This window comes from Canis aureus, chromosome 32, assembly GCF_053574225.1.
Source record: "Canis aureus isolate CA01 chromosome 32, VMU_Caureus_v.1.0, whole genome shotgun sequence".
Taxonomy (NCBI): domain Eukaryota; kingdom Metazoa; phylum Chordata; class Mammalia; order Carnivora; family Canidae; genus Canis; species Canis aureus.
Genome location: NC_135642.1, coordinates 20,656,875 through 20,675,657, shown reverse-complemented (window position 1 = coordinate 20,675,657; position 18,783 = coordinate 20,656,875). Strand labels below are relative to the sequence as shown.

The 18,783-nt window shown below is 40.1% G+C and overlaps 1 protein-coding gene and 1 long non-coding RNA gene across 5 annotated transcripts in view; one reads left to right on the top strand and one right to left on the bottom strand.

Moving 5' to 3' along the window:
• The window catches only part of ATP8B4 (ATPase phospholipid transporting 8B4 (putative)), a 237,707-nt gene that overhangs the window by 205,141 nt on the left and 13,783 nt on the right, over positions 1–18,783 (top strand). For all 4 annotated transcript variants that reach the window (XM_077881039.1, XM_077881040.1, XM_077881041.1 and 1 more), the window contains 2 exons: positions 13,887–13,970; positions 16,673–16,918. In XM_077881039.1, the coding sequence (XP_077737165.1) occupies positions 13,887–13,970; positions 16,673–16,918 (330 nt within the window). The remainder of the gene's footprint in view (positions 1–13,886; positions 13,971–16,672; positions 16,919–18,783) is intronic.
• The window catches only part of LOC144303191 (uncharacterized), a 191,499-nt gene continuing 190,258 nt past the window's right edge, over positions 17,543–18,783 (bottom strand). Inside the window, exon 7 of the long non-coding RNA XR_013370246.1 lies at positions 17,543–18,027. This is a non-coding gene — a long non-coding RNA (uncharacterized LOC144303191). The remainder of the gene's footprint in view (positions 18,028–18,783) is intronic.

Here is an 18,783-nt window from a genome sequence, read left to right as displayed (position 1 = left end):
GTCATCTTGGCGAGGCACTATGCTGGCCTTGGGAAGGGGGATGTGGTCAGAGTGAAGCTGCTTCTCTTGCCCTTCTAATGTGGTCCTTCTCAATCTCTGTGCTTTAGTTTCAGGTCCTGGTTCTGGGATTTTCATAATGTTATCCAGTGTGTAGGTAGTTGCTTATTGGTATTCTTGTGAGGCAGACTGAATGCAGACCTGCATTGCTATCTTTTACACTAAGGATTCAGCCCTTTGCTGCCATAGTTTTATGAGAATGTTAGATTCCCCATGTGGTCTAAACTTGGCATCAATAATGATGTCACAATAAATAGTGTGTTAGAGTCAATGAGATTTGTTATTATTCCCCAAACTCAGTTGGCATGGAACCCCACTTTTCCAAGCAACATACACAATGTCCTTAAAACAGGTGCCATACAGAATCCACTTGGGAAATTCTGGAATAGATGTCTCTACAACAACAGTTGCAAAACTAGACATCACCCCGCTACTCATCCTGGTTCCAGTGTTTTGGAAGCAGGAAGATGTATGAAGGACAAAATGATGCTAAGAATACTACCCCTATAGGAATAAGCTATTCATGTGCTTCTCCCTTTCAAAAACTTCCGTTGTTTAACGTCCAGGGGACAAAATAGCCTTCTTCATATGCTAAAATGGGGAGTTTACATCTAAACATCTGCAATCTTTTACAGTATCCTCAGTTTTTTCTAATTATAAAAATATACATGAATATATGTCACCTTTTATATATTGGAGAACATATTCTTTGTATCTTTCTTGTTTCAAAAAAATTACCATATTTTGAGAAACATCTCTGATTTTACATTCTTTTTTTTTTTAATTTTTATTTATTTATGATAGTCACACACAGAGAGAGAGAGAGAGGCAGAGACACAGGCAGAGGGAGAAGCAGGCTCCGTGCACCGGGAGCCCGATGTGGGATTCGATCCCGGGTCTCCAGGATCGCGCCCTGGGCCAAAGGCAGGCGCCAAACCGCTGCGCCAGCCAGGGATCCCTGATTTTACATTCTTTAAAAAATTTTATGTTTTTAAAGATTTTATTTATTTGACAGAGAAAGAAAGAGAGAGAGCACAAGCAGGGGAAGCAGAAGAGGAAGAAGCAGATTCCCTGCTGAGCAGGGAGCTGGTCCACTGGGCTCAATGGATCCCAGGACCCTAGGATCATGACCTGAGCCAAAGGCAGAGACATTTAATGGACTGAGCTACCCAGGCACCCCCAAAATTTTATTTTTATTTTATTTATTTATTTATTTTTTAATGATAGTCACAGAGAGAGAGAGAGAGGCAGAGACACAGGCAGAGGAAGAAGCAGGCTCCATGCACCGGAAGCCCGATGTGGGATTCGATCCTGGGTCTCCAGGATCGCGCCCTGGGCCAAAGGCGGGCGCCAAAACGCTGCGCCACCCAGGGATCCCCAAAATTTTATTTTTCTTAAAGACATTCTGAAATATGGATTTATTATAAATTATTTGACTCTTCTGATTGTATGAACATTTAAGTTGTTGATATTTTAAAATGAATAATTTGTTCCTTTCCCATAGCTGTGAGTCACACAACATTGTCAAATTGCTAGTAAGAATACTTGTTTATGGTCTTGGGAAGAGAAAACAAAATGATGAATAGGTCAAGTGTCCTACCCACCTGGAACTCATTTTCTCATCCAGGAAGTAAAGAAATGGATAAATAAGTCCAATAGAAGACTGTAATGGAAGTTAACATGAGAACATAGGAAAAGGAGAAATGTGTGAGGACCTGGAATGACTTCAGGGGCTTGATAAATCTCAAGTAAGCTATGAGTGTTTTCAAAATCAAGTGGCGGTCTAAAGGTGTGAAATCTCACTACCCTGCAGGGATTTAGGGGCTGGCTTGTGTAAAGGTGTGAAACTCTAGAGAAGCAGGAGGAAAACCCTCACCTCATATTCGAACTCTTTCCAATTGACCTGAAGATAAGCTGCATTTGAAATCTCTTTTCAATTTCTACAATTCCATTTAAAACCAACTCATTCAGAAACCCTTTTTAAAAACCACATGGCATTAGTCGGAGGGGGAGGTCTTAACAGTATTGTGTACAGCAAGACTCTGTCTTACAGAATAGGAATTATACCACTATGATGATGGAGACTGGTGTTTCCCAGACCCATCCACATGTGTGTGCCCTGGAGTGCCAGCAATCTGGGGACTGGCTGTGAGGGTAACATGGATGTGGAATTGGGAATGGTAGGGATTGTTATCTCTTTTCCTTTCCGTCTTTTGCTAAAAGGTCCTGTTTAGTAACAAGTGTAACTGAAAAATCCTTTGGATTTTTTTCTTAGCCCTGTTTTTCCAAAGACACGATGTTTTAAGTCAGGCAAGTGAAAAGAAAACAGCATATTTGGGAGATACACTAATCTACAGATTATGAGAATTTTTGAATAGGGGACATTTTTGCAGTGATGCTCCTCCCCTCCCCCACCCATTGAAATTGTTTAGCTGGCTTTGGCCTTCAAAGCCATGTGTTGGGTGACAAGGCTTTCGTAGCCCTTAAAGCCCATTAGAAACCACTTACTTCCAGTCTGTTAATGAAGGTAGGCCATCTGAGGTCTCTCTACCTCTTCATCTCTCCCCTAAATTGCTTCAGTGGAACTGAAAGCTCCACAGCAAAATGGAGCCAGTAGTAATAAAAACTCTAGGGCCTGGCTGATTCAGGAATAGAGGCATGTGCTTAGAGGCCCTCTCTTGGCAGGCTTAATCCCCAGTCACTTGTCAGTCCAATCCTCACAGGAGTGAGACTCGCACGCTCATCCTCTGACACACAACCTAGAGTTTTTGAATTCTCATTCATTTAGCAAGAATAAACTGAGGGCCAGTTTAGGGCCAAGTGATCTCCAAGGACACCAAAATGAACCAGAGAGAGGCGGTCCTTGCCTTCAGGGAACTTACAGTCTGGAAACAATTTTATTTTCATAAATGTGAAACTGATGTTGAATAGCCACCTTTGGTAGAAAGTAAGGATTTTTCCACCAAGAGTTTTTTTGAATTAAATTTGTCATGGATGAGCCATGTCTTGGGGCTATCCCTGTCTAATCCCAGCATGATTCATAGCACTTTAGTACTTCTTTCCTGCACCTCTCAACAGATTGCTTTGAAGTCATCCACTCTGCAGCTGAAAACATCTGATCAAATGTAAACAGAATGTGCCTTCTTAGACACATTGTTGACTTTAAAAACACCAGTTTAATTTCTTAATGAAGTGACATGTGCTATTTCTTTATTACCTTGGCCTGTCTCTGGGGGCCTGGTGAATTTTATCCGGGCTCTTATTCTCTGATGATAGCTCCAGGAGATTCTCACCAATGCTCCATCCTGATAGGTGGTCTGGGCAGATGTGTAAATCAATACAGCTGTGGTGTGAAGCTCCAGGGGGTTGGGGGGTGGGACCATTCACTATATGTCAGATGGTGGTGGCCCTAGGACCTCTCAGATGAATGACAGTGTGATGCAGGTTTGACTTGGTTTGTGGACCTTCTCCTGGTTTATTGCAGTGCTTTGCCTCTGTTGTGGTTGTTTTGGGATACATGGGGAAAGAATCTGTTTGGGAGAGACCATACCCCTATTGCCTGCTTTGCTGCGTGGACTTTCTTTGGAGAAACAGCTGGGACACAGAACAAAAAAGTGTATGTTTTGTTGAAATCTAGAATCTTTGCTCTGTTAGGGAATGTCAGAGAAGGAGCCTGAGTCCTGCAAGATCTGAGGATCAGTGATGTGCAAGGCTGGGAGTAGAACCCATGTTTTCTGACTCTTTTTAGTGCTCCCTCTATTCTGCTTGATAAGTAGCCACTTCAATGGTCACAGACTTGGAAGAGAATATGGCTATATCTTCTTTTTAAAAAAAAAAAAACTGTTTTCATGCAACCCCATATCAGGAAAGTGTTTGCTTTGTTTGGTATCTAAAGGAGAAACATTCAGCAACACTCCGTGCAATATGACGATGAGGAGAAAATCCGCTCTTTCTGAGAAAGAACTAAGGTCTTGGTGGGGAGGGGGTCTCTTAAAGATTAGGCCCTTAGAAAGGGCAGACTGCCTCCTGGAATCATCTGGAAGCTTGAAGCCATTTTTTAAAAATTAATTAACTTATTTATTTATTTATTTATTTATTTATTTCCAGCAAACACTCCTACCAAACTGCTACTAAGAGAGAATTTAAATATAATCTGTCCTGGTGAGATTTCCAACAAGATTTCTGGACCAGAGGGGTTTGGGTAAAGGTCAGAGAAGTCTCTAAACTGAATCACGGAGTCTTGTAAAGGATATACCTTATCCCAATCTGTTATCAAAGCCTGCATGATTTTCATGGAGTGCACTGTGGGGTTGTGTGCACTGTATGTATGAGTAACTTACTTTAAAAGCATCCTATGCCCTCAGTATTTTTAATAAATATGAACTATCCCCCAGCAGGGACAGAACAAAACAAAACAAAACAAAACAAAAGACCAACCACCATTGGTCGAAACTGGTTGAAGCCCTATTTAGGAAATTCACATTTGAAACTATGCAACTACTGGCACTGTGTACTTGTGGGATGATATTATCTGATGACAATTTATCATTGTCAGTGAGATACAGAGCTGTGTGGTTTTTTTTTTTTAAATTCTGCTATGATATGGAAACAATTATCTTGTCAAGTCCAGAAAAACTTTAGTTCTGTCAAACAATATAAGAAAACTCACAATGAAAAATTTTGAAAATTACGTGGAAGAGTGAGACTAATCTCCAGGCTTTGATGACTTCATGGATGTGGTTACCTATGAGTCTTTCTCAACCTGGCATGGCAGTTCCTCTCCCCCTTGCCTTCCAGATGTGCTCTGTGGAAAACTCAGGAAAGGGTGGGTGCTCAGGCTGGGGCCATTCCTCCTGGCTCTCGCTAGTGGGTTTCTGTTAATTGCACAAATCAGGAACAGATGTGCTGAGACTGAGCACCTCATATTTATTCCACAATGTGTTTTCTTTAAATGACAAATGTTTTTAAGGCCAAAAAGAAAAATATCACTATATAGTTTTCCCTTATAACACACAGCAAAAGTCGGTGAGGGGGGGGGCAGGCAGAGTCCATGTCTCCAAAGAGGTAGTCCATCCTGTCATTTGAACAAGGAGCTAAGCCAATGGTCTCAGAGCGGAAAGCCCTTTGTAACTGTTTAAGAGCCTTATTAAGGTCCTTTTAAATGTGGTATTCTATAAATCATAGTTTGTCTGTTCCTCAAGCTGTTAGACTGTAATTTGTAGCTGGTGTATTCTTACTCTATATAAAATGGTTGATAAGGTTGATAAATTACTCCCACAAAGAAGGGAGTGAGGAAGAGCTTTCCTTAAATAGTAAAACAGTAAAGTTGGAGAAATAGAGAACTCTTCTCTTCCTTTTTTTCTGATATGTGAAGAGACACTTACATGGTTCAAAACAGACTAGTGATATCTCACAGGAATATGGCTCTTCTGTTTTATTCAGGATATGGGAGATAGGAAAAAAAAAATTAGAAGTGGGGGGCGGGTATGGCTTCCCCTAGGAGTACAAGGGCCTTAGAACAAATACTTTTTTACGGAGCTTTTGTTTATATAAATGATTTGAGTCATCCAAAATCAGGATGCTGTCACCATTTGACTGGTCTAGTCACCCAAAATTCTAGGCCAGAATGCTTCCTACACCAGAGGCTCCAGAGAAATCATTTTCCCTCCTTCCTCTAATCCTCCCATCTCTTTGGGGCATCTGGTCAACCTACATGTGGGTGCATGTGTGTTTGAGGTGGAGGTTGTGGAGATAGGTAGTAGAGGGCTTGAGGAAGCCTGGAAGGGGAAAAGCCAGGATAAGTTTCATGTGGGTCATCATCTGGGCTAGTGTGCCCCATCCCAGCTGGTCCTAATCACCAGAGGGGGCCTTAAAAACTTTCTGAGCGCATATAAGGAGAAGTGGAGCATTTACTAGGATAATTATTTGAGTAGTTGGAGACCTCTTATAAGGGGAGGAAGAAGCCTGTTGTAGAAGAAATACTGTTGTGACTTTAATTTTTATGAAAGCTCCTAAAGCCTAAACTGTGTTAAACCAATGCATATAACCCAGGAAGGTGTTTTTTTTTTTTTTCTTCTTAAGGTGAATGACTCAGGTTTACACATTTTGGCAGAGCCTGAGCAAAACTAGAGCTAAAGAGTGATTGATATAATTAAGTTTTCATGAGGAAAATGCTTAACTATATCAAGATATTCAGTTTTATTTAAATTTGTTCTAATTTTCTATTGATTTCATTAATATAGTAGGTTATAAAAAACATGATTGTAGCAATAAAGAATTGTATTTTCATAAAAATTATCATTAGGGAGAAATATACCTTTTTCTTTATCCATTAAACATACCGCTTGAAGATATATAAAAGGCTCTTCCAAATTCCCACTTCGTAACCTAGGAATCTAAAACTCAGAGCGATTGAATATCTTATATAGTTGTGTCTTCTGACTCCAGTGCCTTGAAGCTTAAGAAACCAGTGTCCTTGTTTTGGATGCTTGCCATGTGCCAGGTACTGATTTAGGTTCTTGGGCCCCCACAGATGAATAAATCCTATAACCTGCTCCCAAGAAGCTCGCAGCCTAGTGGGGTGGGGCTAGAAACCAGCACATAAATAATTGCAAGTTGATAAATGTGAAGCAGTAAGATGTGAATATCATGAGGCCACCAAGGAGTAGCCTGGAACCCAAGCCTAGAGGGTAGGAGTGGGCAGGGCTCAGAAAGGCTTCTTGGAAGATCTGTTCCTGGGCTGACCCTTCAAGGATCAATCATAGTGAAGCAGGTGAGGAGTAAGAATCCGAGTAGGGAGGACATCAGGAGGAAAGTCACAGAGGTAAAGGCCTGGGCAGAAACAGAAGCTATCTGGTATGGTTATAACAGTGGGATTTGGAGATTAATTTGATGTGAGATGTTGGAGAGAGGGAGAAATGTCAGATTTCTGGCTTGGGTTCTGGGATAAATGAAGCACTGTCAGAAACTGAAATAAGGAACGTAAGAAGAGGGCCTGGTTAAAGGGGTGTGAGAATGAGTTCAGGTCTGGATGTACTGAGTTTGAGGAGCTATGGCACATCCTTAAGGCAACATTTAGTAGCAAGTTAAATATCTAAGATTTACAAAGAGTTGTAAAGTCATTAATTCAATGAATATTTAGAGAGCATTTATCGTTGTCTGACATTGCTCTAGGCACTGGAGTTATAGATGTGAATAAGTCTCTGTTTCATGGAGATTATATCCTGGTGGGATTAAGGCAGATAATAAAGAAGTAAATTGGTAAAATAATTTCAGAATTGTTATTAAGAAAGAATGGGTTAATGTAAAAACTCTGGTTGAGAGTGTAACATTGGAGCTGTGAGCTTGGTATTCAGAGAATACTTCCGTATGAATACACTGAGCTTGAAGTATTCAAGGTAGAGAGCACTGCAGGCAAATCTCCTGAGGTAGGAATGAGCCTGGTCCTTGAGAAAGACAATCAGTGAAGCCCAGGGAGGGAGGGCGGGAAGCCAAAGATGTAGGCAGGCATGGGATCAGGGAAGGTTGTAGGTTGTCCTGGAGAGTAGATTTCATCCCATGTAAAATGGGAAGCCATGGGAGGCTTTGGGCCTGGGTAAATGTTAATGGTTTCATTTTAAATGACAAAAACCAGCATACAAATTGTATTTCCTGTATACTCTCAACTATATAAAGCAATGTGAGGAAATAGCCTTTAAGGAAACTTGCCAAATGGTATCATTGATTGAGAGGTGGTTTCATGCAGTGGTCACTATTGTGAATGCTGAGGTAAGGGTACCAGGGCTAGAACTTGGCCCTGACACTTGCTCAGCCAGTGCTTCTGAAACCTTTGTGATCTTAGGCCCCTATCTATCTATATTTATCATATTGGGAAAAATTAAAATGGAGAAAACACTTAAACATTCCTTTATTGATTCATAAAGAAATAAAGAACCCATGACATGTTTACCTAAATGACGTATTTTAAGATAAAATAAAGATAATATTTTCCAGAATAAAAAATAAGTTAGTGAGAAAAGTGGCATTTTTAATACTTAATCTCTTACTATTTGGGGCAGTAGGAGGCATCTGCGTTCTCATATCTGCTTCTGCATCCAGTTGATTATGGCATCACAAGTCATATACACTCATGGGAGAATGAGAGTAAAAAGGAACTATACATAACTGCTTATATCATTGTGAAAATAGTCTTGACATGTGGATCCCCTGAAAGAGTGCTAGGCCATACTTCAAAAATCTTTGTGTTACAAATAAGACATTGAGCAATCTCCTAACCTTGATGGGCCTCAGTTCCTTTATCTTTATATTGAGGTCTGCTAATAGTACCAACCCCATAAGGTTATTGTGAGGATTTAAGGAGTCAGTATATGTTAAGTCCTTAAAGTAGTGCCTGGTACACAGCAGGTGCTCAGTAAGTATCAGCTAGTTTTCTTTTTGTTATTGTGATTCTGAGTGGCAGTAGAAACTCTTCCAAGAAATTGCAAAAACTCTTCTAAACTTTTTCACTGACTTTTCCCTTCCCATCCTCTTTTATTCCAGTTGTAAAAGGAGGTTTCCTATCAAGTACCAACTCACAAATGCTGCTGCCTAATAACTGTAGGTTTAAATGCTGTTAGTGTTAGGTTAGTGTTGTTGGTGTTAGGTTTAATGCTGTTAGTGGTAATGATGGCACTTTGTGCCAGACCATCCACTACTCATGCCATGATTTCTCAGATTCAGTCTTTCTTCCTAATACCTGAAATCATCTCTTCTCCGTGAGTGGAAGCTGAATGGTAGAGGAGATGAGGAAGAAGTGATTTGACAGCATCAGGTTCTGCCTGGGGCTACAAGACCTCAGTTTGCTTCCCCCCTTGTATATTTTCCATACTGTAATTGTGACATGAATTGATATATTTGAGGAATGAAAGTTAGATGCCATCATCAATCAAATAGTTGAAGATTTGTGTCAGCTTTTTTTTTTGGATAGAGGTGCCTCGGGTATGATATGGATGTCAAGATTTTTAGAATCCTCACACTGTCTAAAGTCTCACCAGGGAGTGACTAAAACAGAAGGCCGCATATTTCCTTTTTTATTTTAAAACATAACAAATCTATGGAGTACATAATACATAAATGTCAGCTTAACAAATGGCTATAAAATGAGTACCCATGTAGCCGTAATCTGCTGCAAGAAACAGAATGTTGCCAAACCTCCAAAACTCTCCTTGCTTTTCAGTCATGTGTTTTTTTGTTTTTTACCATTTAGAGGTAACCATTACCCTGACATTTTATAATCACATTATGGCTTTGTTTTATAAATTTTCCATATGAGCATTGCTTCCTAACGACACAGAGCAGATTGACACATTTTAAAATTTTATTAATTGGAATCTTAGTTCTTTGTCTGGCTTCTTCTGCTCAACCTTATACATTTTTAAAAATTCATTTGTAATTTTTAAAATATATATAGGTGTAATTCCTTGCTTTTCAGTATTCTATAGCATTCTATTATGTCAATATACTACAGTGTCTTTCTCCATTCCACTCCTGATGGATGTTTTAGTGGTTTCTGGCTTGAGACTATTACAACCAGAGCTTCTATGAGCATTTTCTTATGTCTCCTGGTGCATGAAGGCAGATATTCTGGACTTATATCGAGAAGTGGAACTGTTGTTCATCCAAAGAAAGAGAAGAGAGGCTAAGCTGCAGTTTTGGTAGACTTTTAGGGTAGATGAGAATTGGCATCTGAGACCCTGTTACTATTCCTGTCCTGAGCTGGGAACCTGGGAGTTTGCACTGCTCTGAACCACAGGCCTTAGGACTGCTAATGGTCTATAGGAGGCAACTGAGAAGCCTGTGATCATCTGCTTTTCGCTGTTTCCTAGGACAAGAGGACTAGGTTGTTTCCATGCCCATCAAAGGTAGATTTTCTAATGGAACACATTCCACTCTGGGATGAGACCCAAGGGAAGCCTCCTGGCAGTAGGGTCACAGGATGCACTATGGCAGGACAGCTTGGCTAACCCCCAAAATGTCAGGCCTTCATCCCATCTTCAGCAGCTGAGCTGGTACAAGGAAATAAACGGTCCCTGCAAAAAGATAACATTATTCTAGGCCTTGAAGTAGTTTTTTTTTTTTTTTAAGATTTTATTTATTCATTCATGAGAGACACATACACACACACAGAGAGAGAGAGAGAGAGAGAGAGAGAGGCAGAGACATAGGCAGAGGGAGAAGTAGACTCCATGCAGGGAGCCTGATGTGGGACTCGATCCTGGGTCTCGATCCTGGGTCTCCAGGACCACGTCCTGGGCTAAAGGCAAGTGCTAAACTGCTGAGCCATCCAGGGATCCCCTTTGAAGTAGTTCTTAAGTTCTAATTCTCTCTCTGATCTTTTTTTTTTTTTTAATATTTAGGGATTTTATTTTTTTAATTTTTATTTATTTATGATAGTCACACAGAGAGAGAGAGAGAGAGGCAGAGACAGGCAGAGGGAGAAGCAGGCTCCATGCACCGGGAGCCCGATGTGGGATTCGATCCCGGGTCTCCAGGATCGCGCCCTGGGCCAAAGGCAGGCGCCAAACGGCTGCGCCACCCAGGGATCCCTTCTCTCTCTGATCTTAACAGGCAATTTCCTGCTGTATTGTTAGTTCACTGATGCTTTGATGAAGATGTGCTGTGCCTTGCTTTTTTCTCAACTTTTTTCCTTATCTTCAGTGGGCACTTGGTACAAATCCGTTGTATTGGCACATGCCCCCATCCTATATGAACACCATAAATCCAGGCTTGTTTACCTGACAGTCTGGGATACAGCTCTGCCCTTCTGCAAGTTCTCTTACCACATTAAGTCTGTGATCTTTCAGGTGGCCAGCAGTTGCTGTTTTGTATGACTTTGCTCCAAGCACAGACATAGCCTGTGGTATGTTAGAGCTGGCCCATATTGATTCTTAAGAGCTAACTATTTAATTTTGAGAAATTATGTGAGCTAGTATTTAAATGCAACCATTATTAAAGATTGAATTATGTTACCTTATAATTTATATTAGGAACAAAATTTATAAATAATCAAAACACACCACTTCTTAATTGTTGTACTGTTTATGTACTTGAGGTTATTTGTATCTATTGGATATATATGGTAGAAATACTATATAATAGTGTACTATGTCACATCTCTTTGCAACTGCACATTTAGTGATATCATTGCATAAACAGCCACGGGAGAAATATTTACACCATAGAAATCAGCAAAAGCTATGCATTGGGGCTTTTTTTTTTTTTAAGAACCTGTTGTTGAATACTTAGCATATCACTGATGTAGGATACCTTTTCAAACTCTTGCAGCAGAGTTCAAATGGACTCAACGAATACAGTTTAATAGAACTCAAAGAATTATAAAAAGGAATTATCAATTAGGGAACTTTAAAACTGGTTATTAGAAGTGATTATTTTGAGTCATAAGCCTACTCCTCTTGATAGTATAGTCCCTGATGATGCTGCTTTGTCTAAATCCTAGCTCAGCTATTTATTGGTAGTAGAATTCAACTTTTCTGCTTAGCTTTGACCTACCCTCAAAGAGAATGATGTTGAACAGATCTTTCCTACGTGGATTCCAGGCCTCAAAGAGACACTCAAAGAGTAAAACAATTTCTTTCCCTCTCTCATCTACCCCACTCCTCCTTTTCCCTTTTCTGTTCTCTTTTTTTTTTTCCTGCCCTAAGATTGAACTCTACCCAAGATGATTGACAGCAGAAATGTCCTTACTTCCTTACTTCTTCCCACAGGGCCAACCTTGCTCAGAATACAATAATCAGTATATTTCACAGAGTCTGGTTTGTTCAGTGTTGAATAAAGCCACCTGTGGAACTTCAACAGAACAGTCCAGGTTGAGATTTGGCCTTAGAAAACTGGCCTTCATCTCCCCTTTCCTTGAACAAATACACACCCATTTCAAGAATAAACAATGATGTGAAGACAGGGTAGTCCAAATCCAGATTTAGCAATGAAGACACCAAAATATTTTTGATATAACCTCCATGTACAGGATATAATTTAATGGATTGCCTTATTTACATAACTATATGGAACCTACCTTTAGCTGCTCTGTCTGGAACGTTTGCATTTTAGATTCCTCATTGCTTTCAGAACTTCCCTAAGAACATGCACTTCAGATATATTCAGAATTCAGTATGTCTGCCTACTGGTTACCTGACCCAGCCACCTCCCTCTTCCATCTGGCCACTGCAGTAGTCTACTAATTGGTTCTCAGTTTCCACCACTGCCCCTCTTCAGTCTATTCTCCACACGGAATCCAGAGTGATTCTGGTAAAATACAAATCGGATCAGGTTGTTCTTTAGCTCACAATTCTCTAGTATCTTCTCATTTCACTTAGGGAATAAGCCATGGATCTAACTCCTTATTCCTTTGATGCCCATTATTCTTCCTACAGGTCATTCTTCTCTAGCCAGTTGGGCTGCCTTGCTGTCCTTTGATCAGATGCTTTCCTTCCTCAGAGATTTCTCATGGGATCTACTTGCAGTATGGAATGAGCATTCCATTCTATCCCAGAAAGCTGCATAATTTGATAATTTGATCCCTTATTTTCTTTAGATCTTTTCCAAATGTCACTCCTTAGTGAGATTTTCTCCAGTCACCTTATTAGAATTACAATCATCCCACATTTCCTATCTACCCTTCCTCCCTAGTATTTATTACCTACTCACTTATTCACATCCTCTATATATTTATATTCTTTTTTTTAATTTTTTAAAATTTATTTATTTATGATAGTCACAGAGAGAGAGAGAGAGAGACAGAGACACAGGCAGAGGGAGAAGCAGGCTCCATGCACCAGGAGCCCGATGTGGGATTCGATTCTGGGTCTCCAGGATCGCGCCCTGGGCCAAAGGCAGGCATTAAACCCCTGCGCCACCCAGGGATCCCCTATATATTTATATTCTTATTTATTGCCTGTTTTTTTGCCACCATCAGAATGCAAATTTTCTGAAATATTTGTATCTTATTATAGCATGTTTAATTACCATTGCCTAAAACCTAGTACCTGGCACATCACGGATTTTTGATAAATATTGAGTGAATGAATGCATGGATGATAGAATGGTTGAACAGATGTTGGTTAGGAGCTGGACACACAGGTTTTAGTTTTTGCCTTTGCATGTGAAAAGCTCTACAATATTATATTTTGTTTTACATCTCTATGTACTTATCAACAAAATGGGGATATAACAACTGTTTCACATGCCTCATTGACTTCTAGTGAGGCTCATGTAAGGAAGTACTCTATATAAGTTTAGGGGATATTTTAATTGTCTAACTTGTTTGTACCCAGTATACTGAGAAGCTGGCTCCATGACCACTTTGCTTTAAACCACTCCCAAGAAAAAACTCTCCATTTGAACACAGGGTTGGGCTGACTGGTTCATTTCTGCATTGCCCTCTGATGATTTTAGTAGGTCCTTTGTTTATCACTTAGATCAAATAACTGGATATATGAGCCATTGAAAACCTGAAAAATAAAATAGCCCACCATGGGGTTTCAAGGCTTCTATATATCTAGTATTGTGTTGGGTGTTCTCCTTTCATCTGCACTCCAACTCTGCAAGGAGAGCATGGCTTTATTTTAGAGATGAAGAAGTTGAAGTTTAAAGGGTTCTAGTATTTCTCTGAGGTAGCAGGCCCAATAAGAGACAGAGCCTAGGGGAGAACTCATGTCTGTCTCTAATATCAAACTCTCATCCATCTCAGGAAATTGAAATATTTAACCCAAGAACCTAAAAGGGCACATTCTTCTATGGATGGTGTTTCTCACTGATATGTTATTTCTTTTCAGACTGTTTATGACCAGTGGTTCATTGCCCTTTTTAACATTGTCTACACATCACTGCCTGTTTTAGCTATGGGCATTTTTGACCAGGTACGTATTTTTCTCTGTCTTTATAACTTATTTTGCTCTGTTGATGCTTTTTAGTGCTTCTAGCTTCTAAGTAGAAAATACAAGTCATGGAGAGTCCTAGAAGTTCAGTTGTTTTAATAGGTATTGCATGGATCAAAAACCTTGTCCAGATCCTCACCCTCCCAAAAACAGTTTTGTGATCAAAGTTTGGCTACCCTCCTCTTTGAGATTGACATCCCACATTATTTCTCTAAAGTCTCTGAGAGGTCCTATGTGAAATGGTCTCTAATTTTATTTTAGGCTGGCATTTCCGAGGCTTATATGACTGTACTTCTATTTATTTATTTTTCATATAGTACCTATTAATATGCCTTAGAACTAGTGCCTTGTGGTTTACACACTGGGAAATGCTGCATTAGCCTCTGAATGCAGAGAACCATGCAGTGATAGAAAATGATGGAACTCATTGTTGGAAGGCAGAAGTCCAGCATTTGTGGTGAGATTTCCTTGGCCAGCACAGGCCAGAACAGGAACTAGAGTCCAGTGGAGTGCCCTGCCAATGGGAGAGGAAGACATGCAGCTCCACAGCCATGGAGAGAAGGGGCACAGACTTTTGTCTAACTCTAAGTGCTTGAGAAGAGAGAAGGGAGGGAATCAATTACAAAAATGGTGGATCCTTGGCATACTCATTGCCTTGGAAGGTACTTCCTGGAAGGGGGAAGAAGTCTGGCTGCCCATGAGGAAGCGGAAGGCTAGCCAGAGGAGTTTCCATGGCACAATTAGAGTGTATTATTAAAGAATTTTTTTTGGAAGGATATTTGAGAAGATCAGATTTTCTCCAGGCTGTCGTTAGACCCGATTGCTAGACCTCATTTTTCTGGCCCAAAGCAAGCTGTCTACTGCAAAATATAAATCTTCACATGATGAACTCACTCCAGTCTCCCATTCTGTGCCTTTGTTAACTGTCTCACTTCTTGTATGTAAAAAAGGGCAGCTTGTGAACAACATATTTTGTGGAATTCTATAAAAAAGTAATGAACTCCTGAAGACTTTAGATGTAAAGGATAAAGCACTTTCCAAGTGCCCATGTTTATAAGTGTTTCTTTACTTGGTTCTTTGTAGCTCTCCAGAATAAAATAATAAAAATAAAGCAATTTCTGGGAAAAGATGGTTATTGTACAATTCAAAAAAATATAAGGCCTCTTATTGCCATCAAGTTAAGTGTCTGCCCCTGTCCTTTCCCACTTTGTCAACTTTGGCCCCTGCACTGATCACAGGATAATGGAATGTTAGGCTGCAAGGCTTCCATGATTGTCTATGATCCACTCAAGTTATAAGGAGGAAACTAAGGCTCAAGTCATGGCTGTAAAGTCAGACAGCTAGTGTGTGACAGAACTCAGCCTAGTGCCAAGCCACCTGACTCTGAGATTGCTCTGCCATTACTATTATTGTTATTTATTATCATCATTATTTTACGTGTTATTATTTATAGAAGCATCTGTTGTTACTTATGGTGTGGCAAAAACTCTGCTGTATACATGAACTTAATCATGACAGTGGCCCTGTGAGGGAGGTGCTGTTGTTTGCATGTCTGAAGATAAGGAAACTGAGGCTCAGCCAGGTTATGTAACAGGTCTAAGACCATATATCTGCTAAGCAGCAGAACCAGGGTTTGAACTCAGGGTTGTTTGGTTTCAAAGCCTGGGCATTTAATTTCACCAGCCACTGACTGGAAGAGAAAGCACCAGCAAAATTTCAAAATGGTACTTCCCAAAGAGAGTATGTCTGTGTTCTTCATGGGACCCCATTCAACAAGACCAGGGCCATCCCACAAGCAGGAAGGGGCACCTGGTCTGTCCTCAGAGTTCATGCCAGTGTTGCTCCCTTTTTAGCTGCTTCTCCTCTACTCCTGGTCCTCTGATGTCCCCAGTGGTCAGTCCTTGCCTCCTTTTTGGTTTGGGCATTTGGCTTTGGTGCTCACAGTGTGGTCATTAGCATTACTTTGGAGCCAATTTGAAATGCTGAGTCTCAGGCCCTACCCTTAACCTGCTGAATCATCATTTACTCCCCAAGTGATTTATGTGTATATTAAGTTTGAGAAGCACTGTTTTAGTTTGCTCCCTGTTGGAGCCAAACATAGCTTCTCATTCTGTCTAAATTTTTTGTCTGGAACAGCTGGTTTTGGAATCCTCACTGGATATAGCACTCAGCTCTTCAGGCTCAGCTTCCTTCCCACTGGAATCCCATTTGCAATTTCCCACTTTCCCCTTTCTTCTTCTACTCTCCCTCCTCTCATAGTTAGGGACTCAGATTGGCCAAAATCCTACTCTGCGGCTCTCTGCTGCCATCTCCTGGCCACTACCCTCACTGCCTTGTCAATTAATCCCTGGGTCCCACTGGCTGCATGTGATATACTAGAATTCTGGGAGCATGAGTGCAGCTGCAGGAGAGTTGAAGAAAGAAACTTCAACCTGAAGCCAAAGATCTGGGTGCAAGTTCTGGTTCTAAGAGCTATATGATCTCTCATGACTCTCTTGGAGACCCAAATTCGTCTTCAATAAAATTGGGATCATTATCTTCTCAATTATCATGAAAACAGGTTAATGAATAGTATTTATTAGGGTGTGCTTGGTCATGTGCTTACTATTTCCCGAGATGGGGAATTCAGCACCTCTCTGACTTCTTCTCAAGCCTTCTCTACTGAACTAACGCTTTGTTGACAGGATGTGAGTGACCAGAGCAGCATGGACTATCCCCAGCTGTATGAACCTGGACAGCTGAACCTACTGTTTAACAAGCATAAATTTTTCATCTGCATGGCACATGGCATCTACACATCATTGGTCCTTTTCTTCATCCCCTATGGAGCCTTTTACAATGTGGCTGGAGAAGATGGGCAGCTCATAGCTGACTACCAGTCTTTTGCAGTTACCATGGCTACATCTTTGGTCATTGTGGTCAGTGTGCAGGTAACCCTGTTGCTGAAAATGTCTTAACCTGATGACTTTAAAACTTTTAAAATTCGTTTCCACTGTTAATTGATTTTGCCTACCTGTTGGGGGTGGGGGGGAATCCTAAAGGAATCCTGGGGTTTTCTTTTTAACTACACATTGTGAGATAAAAACAGAAAGCTTTAATGTAAATGACCAGATGTGGGAGATTAGCATTAGGTGTCCATAACCTCTGTTTTAGTAGAAACCTCACAATTGATTACTTCTTGGGATTGAGCATTGTATATAAAGAGAAATGATTATACTACTGTTTCTTTTTTGGGTTTGAAAACGAAAAGTTTTCCAATGGTAGCAGGAACTTTCCCATGATTTCTATGACTAAATAACTTCCAGCTTTAAAGTAAGATTTAAAATTTATTTGGCAGTACATATCTGTGAAATTATCCAAGTTCAGTGTTATATTTTGGCACATCTGAACCTTAAATTCAGAGAAGCTCTTCTGGTAGGGGTGATTTTTGGTGATCCATTGACATCACTGGGTATCTTGAGTGTTTGTTTCCTCTTTAATGCAAATGGTGGACAAAACCATTCGATATTGGGTTAGAGTTCACAGAAGCTTTCCTAGTCATTAAAATCTATACCTTTGGGTGGATACAGTAAGCAATGTGATCTGTTTTTTTTTTTTTCTTTTTTTTTTTTAAGGAACAAATATCAGTCAAAGACTTGATTTTTAGAGTTTAAATTGCCTTTGGTCAGTCCTTTTTGTAGCCTATAAACAATCATTTTTACAAATCTTAGCTACTAATTTCCAACAAGGAATGTCATTAAACCTCAGACTTTCTCTTCATGACTCAAAAATAAACATTACATTACATGAACCAAATATCAACATACTGCTTTTAAAGGATGTCTCTGCCATTCCTTGGTCCATCTAAATGAGTATTATTATGTCTACTCCAAAGACATCTAACACTTGACATCTTGGGAGTTCACAATTCAGAATCAGACAGCATCCAAAAGCAGAACCAGATTTCTCCACTTAGAAAAGAGTTCTATTTGTCTTGCAACTAAATAAAGCCTTCCGTTGCTTTGCGAACCTTCCATGTCTTGTTCCTCTATTTTCAATTCTGTGGCAGAGAAGGAAATAATGGAGTGAGTTGAAAGCATTTGGCATAGCTAAGACATTCACTATGATAGTCTATTACTGGGATAAGGTGTATATCACCTCATAAAAGCTATTGTTCCATCTTATAGTTCTTGCCACTATGCTGAACACTACAACCTGTTTTTTTTGTTGCCTTTTGATCACTGAGCAGACTCTCTGTATACTCTTATATATTTCTAGCCTAGAGAATTAGGTGATCTACTCCCTGACATGAAGGCACATTTCCAGTTCTCTGGATTCTCTTCCTGATGGAGAAGATAGTTGTGGGATATCTCTTTAGGAGTAATAGCTTATTTGCTAGGTCAGGCTTGTTAATTACTGCTCTAAGAGATCATTTGAAAAGTAATAACCGAGACAAAAGGCCAGTGTCTAAAATAAAAAGCAAATGGGAAATATTCTTTAAACTGTCATTAACATCATTCGCTATAAGAATAAGGATAGGGCAGCCCGGGCGGCTCAGCAGTTTAGCGCCGCCTTCAGCCCAGGGCCTGATCCTAGAGACCTGGGATTGAGTCCCACATCAGGCTCCCTGCATGGAGCCTGCTTCTCTCTCTCTCTCTCTCTCTCTCTCTCTCTGTGTCTTTCATTAATAAATACATAAAATCTTTTAAAAAATAAGGGTAAAAAAATACCTGGAAAAGATATGAGGCATTGCATGTTTAGTGAATCTATTTTTCAAAATCAATTCTAGGTTAATGTTATTTTTTTAACTTAAAAA